At 37.4% G+C, this 7,340-nt stretch overlaps 1 protein-coding gene across 1 annotated transcript; it reads left to right on the top strand.

The window, feature by feature from the left end:
* The first annotated feature begins 398 nt into the window (after positions 1 to 398).
* LOC113338139 (ethylene-responsive transcription factor TINY-like) lies at positions 399 to 1,920 on the top strand. The gene has a single exon (XM_026583648.1). The coding sequence runs from the start codon at positions 493 to 495 to the stop codon at positions 1,345 to 1,347; it is 855 nt and encodes a 284-aa protein (XP_026439433.1). The 5' UTR covers positions 399 to 492; the 3' UTR covers positions 1,348 to 1,920.
* Positions 1,921 to 7,340: the final 5,420 nt, after the last annotated feature.

Below are 7,340 nucleotides of genomic sequence, written 5' to 3'. Positions count from 1 at the left end.
CTAATAACAAGGGTGTGCACTTGCTACCCCTACCCATTGGGCTTCAAAGCGTAAATTTTCTAGCCCATAATTTTCTCCAAACCTAATTTTGCTTTCCTGCTACCACTAACAAGACTTTACTTCCCCCTTAGTCTAATTTCTACCTTGGCCGCTGATAGGGGCCAAAAGAAAATGTTTGCTACTACTAGAAAAAAAATACTCTAGGCTGGCCCTGCACTGACTGCCGCCGCGTAATACCTGCCTTACACTCTATGCAAAAATGTACAAACTTTCATGGTCGGCCTCTCTCTCCCAAAGTTTATAAAAACCCCATTCGAGTTTCCTACTTGTTTATGTTTCATTTAGTCCATCTTCAAACCTCTCAATTGGTCCCTCTTTCACTAAGTACCCTCAAGCAACCATTCTTTTAGACATCCATCTCTCTCTCCATCACTCCAATTTGGTGACTCTGTTTTGAGAAATTGATCACAGATCATTTAACTGCGCCAATTCATGGGTCATAAGATGGTACTAGATCAAACACCAAACAATTTAAAAGGCGAAAGTAGTACTACTAGTAACCCATGCCATGAACCTTCAAATTTATCGTCCCAATGTGATCAACAACAACAGAATAAGAAAATTCCTATCTCAAATCAACAAGGACAACAAGAATCCGAGAATCCTACAACTGGGAAACGAATGAGAGACGGTGGAAAACATCCAACATACTGTGGAGTACGAATGCGTAATTGGGGTAAATGGGTATCAGAAATAAGAGAACCAAAGAAGAAATCAAGGATCTGGCTTGGCACATTTCCAACACCAGAAATGGCAGCAAGAGCACATGATGTTGCTGCTTTAAGTATCAAAGGTAACTCTGCTGTCCTTAATTTCCCCGAACTAGCTTCTTTATTACCTCGTCCAGCTTCTTTATCACCTCGTGATATTCAAGCTGCTGCTTCTAAAGCTGCAACACTGGAAAACTTCAATAATTCATCATCGTCGCCGTCTCAGTCATCAACAGCAACATCACCCTCAATATCACCATCAACGTCGTTTTCTTCTCTATATTCTGCTACTCCAACCGCAACATCCTATTCTTCTGATACTTCGATATATACTACTACAACTGAAGATGAATTAACTGAAATTGTTGAATTGCCTCAACTTAGTTCTTATTTTGAAGAATCACAAGAACTGCAGCAAAACGAATACATCTTCCTAAATGATTCTTCTATTGATAATAATTGGTTTTATCCGACTCCATGGCTACAAAGTCCAAGTAGTGATGATTGTGGGTTCTTTTCTCATCTTCCAGAATCTTCATTTTCTACCACATTCAATTCTTTGTTGTGGGATTACTAATTTAGTCATGCCCCATTTTGTTCTTCGATCTTCTTTTATCGAAGTTAGATCATTGGTATCACCATCCAATGATTTCGGCATCCGTGATGTTGCCGAAAGAGGACTGACAGCTACGACATTTCTAACAGATATTAGCACCGTAAAAATTTCTTCCCACGGCTTATGAATCTACGTTCTATATGGGTTTGTTCATTCAATCTTTTTTTAGACCCTCGAATTATTGAGTTCAGTTGCAAGCATAGTCTTTCTCTGACACCACAACGTATGGGTACACAACTACACATACCCACGAGAACAGACAAAGTTTGGAATATAATTGGAAAAAGGATTCAATTATTTTTATTCTCTTCTATTCGTTCTTCTTACTTAGTCATGATATATAGACACCCGGCTATTTACCAACACTACACTGTTAATGGGGAGTACTAGTTTACTAGCTCTCCAGTATACTGATACCGCATTAGCAGCCACGAAATTTGCACACCGGTTGTTCATGATAGTGTGGAACATAAAGTTTTCGAAAACTGAAGCCCTAGATTCTGGTGATGACCCGTTGGGAAGAAAAAGTAAAGATCAAATGGACAAGATTTTTCCTATATCCAAAATGTTGGGTATTTTCCATCATTTTCTGTTTCATTTTGTGTGTATGTAACTATGTTGTTGTGCAAAAGAAAATTTAATAAAGGAATGAGTTTTTCATTTAAAAGAACACAACTTGTGTATGTAATCTATCGTTTGACAATTCTCTCCCCAATTTTCTAACCATCTGCCGTATAGCGTGTTTCTATACTCTACTCTGCGGTGGATTCTTACTTTAAGACTGGGTCTTACGAAGATGCTCAGGTTCTTCCCAAGACAAAAAATCGTGGCTGAAATCCCCTCTTCTCGCAAACCTTCCTGATGTGGTAATCCCAGCGAAAAGACTCCGGATACAGGCAATGGTTAGCCGTTCTAAAAAAGTGAAGAACGGATAGCCATCAACAGTTTTAGTTTTAAAACCCTTGTTACTTAGTGGGGCCAAGAGAGATTTTAGTTTAAAGACTAACTTATATAAACCGGATAATCATCATTCGTTGTGGCGAAATTCAGTGAGACCAACAGAGAAATAAGTGGGGTTTTAGGATTTGGTGGACCCAACTAATTAGAAAACAGATAATCATCATCCGTTTTTCTCTTAAAACTGGAAATAACCATAAGGGCCGCGCTCTTCCCAAGCTTATGTGGAAAGGCAATTGGGAAGAGGTTGGACATCTCCATAAGACCCCGTCTAAAATAGCATAACTTGCTTAATATTCAGGTACAAGACATTGCATGCTTGGCCCATTCTAATGTGATCATGCCGTGTTGTGCCAAGTTCCAACACCATTTACGCCCCTAATGGGGACACTAAAAACTGGCTCTCTTGTTTGGCTCCCTCTTTAAGAGCAGTTCCTATGGAATGAACAAACCATCAAGTTTTGTTGATTTTGATCCCACTATGAACTCAACAAACATAAAAAATGGATGTTCAAACCAACAAATTTGTTGGTTTGTTCATTGAGTTGGATGATGTAGCGCGTGCTTGGTGAAAGGCCGGGCGACCGTGTTACAGACGAGCGACCGTGTTACAAACGAGCGACCGTGTTACAAACGAGCGAGCACTGTACAAACGCGGGCGATCAAAGAACCATCACGGGCGAGCATTGTACAAACGCCAAGTACAACTCCCGATTTTTTAATACTTTTTTAACCTATTTTATCTCACTTTTTCCTATTTTATCTCACTTCATCTTATTTTATCTCACCTAAAAATTATTTTTTATTTTTGTCCTACAAAATATTTTATATCAAAAAGAAATATGGGGCCCTGTAAACCAAATCTGTTCATTTTGTTCTAGTTTTCCATAATGGAAAACGCAATTTGTTCATCCACGCGGCTCAACAAAAAACTTATTTGTTGATTGTCATAGAAATTGCCCTAAATCCCTTTCGAAAAGAATATGAATATGGCATTACATATTTCTACTGTGGAAGGTGTAGCACATTTAACAAAAAAGTCGTGGATGCCATCAATTCTTCTCAACAAATAAGAAAATAATAAGAGAGGGTTCATTTTCTTTTCTTTTTTTTCGGATAAATGAACAAATTTAAAAGAACTTGATTGGGAACTGCAGAGCTGCCCCACCCAAAAAAAAAGAAATCTTTACTACAAAATGATTTATTTTCTACATGTTTCGTGTAATCATCAGGGATCAGCATAGTTGGTCAGGAGCCTGATTCTTAAGTAGAAATTTTCAGCAGATCGAATCTCCGCTCAAAATCAAAAGATTTCGTGAATAAATTAAAATTTAAGTTCTTAATGTATTTCTTTCCTATGGAGAAAAAAAAAATGAAAAGACATGCACATGGCTCAGACATCAAACCGGTGAACGGCCGTGAGGGCTGAGGAGAGAATCCCTTTCTAGGCTTGATAGTTTGTGATACAGACTGTCGGCACTGCCATCACATGACACGTTAATACAACTTGAATCGCAAAACAATACCACCACATGTAAACCTATCAGCAACAAACTAAAATCCGTTACGAAGCCACTTTTTTTTTTCGAGAAAGAGGCAAGCCTCGTATATTGATCTTAGAACTCCAATTCAAGATTGGGATTGATTACAAGACTGATTCTAGAATTTTCAACAGCTACACAGATTTCAAAGAGTTTAAACAAACAACAAGGGCAATCAAACATGTTAACAACATAGTCCCAAGCCCTAAAATGAACAAGATTTCCTTCCATTTCTAACTGATTGCATCGTAACAGGACAGGTTTAAGTGGTCTTGGTTGGAACAAGAGAAACATTTACATACCAAGCCACTATAACTGGAAATATATATTCCCTCCATTTCTAAATAATTAATAGACTGGTTTCATGTGTAATTTATACACGAAACCAGCCTTCTTTTTTTTTTTTTAAATTGAGGTGGTATATATTTGGTGGATATCACCTTGTCAATTCGTTATGTCCACTTCACTACATCTGGACATTGTCGAGGGAGGTACGTGATCAAGCTAGGAAAGTCCCCGGATATTGACAAACCCGTACGAGTAATTATTCATCAAAAAGCTCGCAAGAAATTTCGATTTATGTTGGCAGTGGCAAACTAAAAACAAACTTTGCATTTAATGGCGTGGGGCCATGGCTCTCATTTATACGGAAAAGCAAAGAAAAACTTCTACTTCTGCAAACTCATTTATTGATATGTTTGTTGAACACATATAGTCAAAGGAGTCGAGAAGGTCCCTAGATCACCATATCCTAGTTAGCAATTCGGGATTCGGCAAACGTACGGAACGACAAACTTACGAGTATTATACGGTTTTGTAAAATTCAGATTCGGTCCAAAATTCGGTCAACGGGACGTGATTCGTCAGTAATTCGGAACGACATACGTACGTGTATAATTCGATTTATAAATGTGAGTTCGGCTCTGAAAATTCGGTATCTATATATAACAAATAATTTGTATTTATAAGGTCATAGATCAATTTTTATGCATATGTGTGAGTTATTTAAAGAAAAAATAAACTTTATATGATGATATTAATAATATATACAACATTAGTTATCCAAGAGGACGTCGTATGGTGGTTTAGATGCTTGGTTAGTGAGTTTGAGATCTCTCTCACCTTCACCTTCAAATCTCTTCAGTCGTTTTTGTTTCATAAAAATTACAACACGTCTAATATTCGGTCGTGTATGCTCCGGAGGCAGTAAAGCCCAAAAAGTGGAGTCTTTGAAAAGTAAAAGCTAAAGAATTTATGGCGAATTAAGCTGACGTATCATTCGGGATACGTAAAATTCGTGAACGATTCGCGAATAATCCGGGAATGCCACATAATACGCGACTTGGGTTCGGAGTTGCAAACGTACGCGAATAAGACGGTAAAATTCGTGATACGGAAAAATTCGCGAATGATTCGCGAATCAATCGCGAACGATTCGCGAATCAATCGCGAACTTACTAACTAAGACCATACCACCCACCTCCTCTTATCTAGAGTTTTCTGATCATCTAATGTTTGGTGACATATACCATTCATCCGATGTTGACACAACAGAGCTCTCTCTCCAGTTTTCCAGCCAGGTTTCAGTTGCTCTTCCGCTACCTGTTCTTTGTTTTCTCTACTTGTATTACCTGGGCATTACTATTCAAAGGTAAAAGCTAGAGGTGAATATGATGGAGCATTCACACTCGGTACATGCATGTTATAACTGCAATTTTTTTTTGTTTTGATTTTTTTTTGATAAACAAAGAAGAAAGAATACAAACTAATAAGAACATACCGTAAAAGTACAATACCGAGAAATCCGACAATAAAAAGAGAAGGATTACCGGAGTAAGACAAATACAAATATGATAAAATCCGATTAAATCGGATTTTTCTCGGAATTAACTTTCAACCATTTAATTTTTTTTTCTTCTATAGAAAGATGTGCTCCCAAAGTAGGAGTGATATGCTTAAATCTCTTGTAACTAGTGATGAAGCTTCCGTCGTCAAAAAGACCACCTATGGAGATTCCGTCGACGGCTAAGTTGATGATGAAGATTCCAATGAAAATTCCGTCGTCGGAGACAACCAAGATGAAGATTTCGTCGTTGGAGAGCATGGATAGCATCACTATTAATCTTAAAACGCAACCCAATAACCAAGAATCGTCATTAAAACGAAGATAAACCTCAAAAGAGTAGATAAAATCACCATGACGGTGTAGATAAGTAGAAAATATAATAAAAACTACACTAAATTACTAGTTAACCTAGAAAACAAGGAATAATGAAAAAATTTGTTCAGATCTAATCTTGATGATTTTGTTGGAGAAGAAGGGATGAGAGAGAGAGAAGGAGAGCAACTATATTTGTCTCAAGATGTTTATATTCATCTCGAAAGGAATCTATTCCTTTGCGAGGTAAATGTAAGTATCCTGAAATTTTTACTATTGACATGGAAAAAAGAACTTTGCAGCAGGTGATAATGATATCAACTGGACGTTTCTTACCATTAGAGCGAGGCGAGTTTCTCTCTAGCTATATGAATATGCTTTGCAGGAATGCTTTTCCACACTTTACCACTCGGTGGGTGAACTATTGTAAATAGGCTTACTCCATGTCTCCATCGTGTCCCCAGGTTAGTAGTAGTGCTAGCATCGTGAATAACTGAAGTATGAGTAGAGAAATCAAATCGGCGTATGTAGTGTAACCCACCAACCATGCCCTAATTAGAAAAATAGGCAGAGAAAAGTATACATCCACTGATCCACATCTAGAGGTTTGGGGAAATGGGTCCGGCTTAGATGTGTCTAATTTTCAACAGTTCACTTTCGCGACAAACGGAAATTAGTATAAAAATTAGTGCCCCAGTTAGTGCTAATGTCATCATGAAAATTTTGGTGAATAATCCTTTTCACAAAGACCAACTTGGAATAAAGTTGCAAGACATTGGTCATTGACAGATTTAAAACCTTGTGTTTATAGTAAAAAAAGTGTTAGAACTATTTTATATAGTAGATGAATTCATCAAGTAGATGATATACTATTATTAGAAACCCTAAAAGCTGGGTTGTCACGCGTCGCGACACGACGCGAACACGGACATTATAAAATCTCAAAAAATTATGACGCAGAATAAGAATAAGGATTTTTGGTTTTTTTATGAGCAAGGATTTTTCTGAGCAAGGATTTAGCTTTTTCTGAGCAAAGATTTTTCTGAGCAAGGATTTTTTAGCTTTTTCTGAGCAAGGATTTTTTAGCTTTTTATGAATAAGAACAATTTAGTTTGTGTTTTTAGTTTTTATCTGTGTTGTTTTTGGTGTCTATGGAACATTTCTTCGCTGTTTGGGCGATATTTTCTTCGTCTTTTGGACGATTTTATCTTCGCTTTAATAGTGATTCTTTCAAATCTCCACGGTGTTCCTTGGCTTGCTATTCTCAATTCATCAAGAACATCAACGATTCCGCTCAG

This window comes from Papaver somniferum, unplaced genomic scaffold, assembly GCF_003573695.1.
Source record: "Papaver somniferum cultivar HN1 unplaced genomic scaffold, ASM357369v1 unplaced-scaffold_18, whole genome shotgun sequence".
Lineage (NCBI taxonomy): Eukaryota > Viridiplantae > Streptophyta > Magnoliopsida > Ranunculales > Papaveraceae > Papaver > Papaver somniferum.
This window is presented reverse-complemented; position numbering and strand designations above follow the sequence as displayed.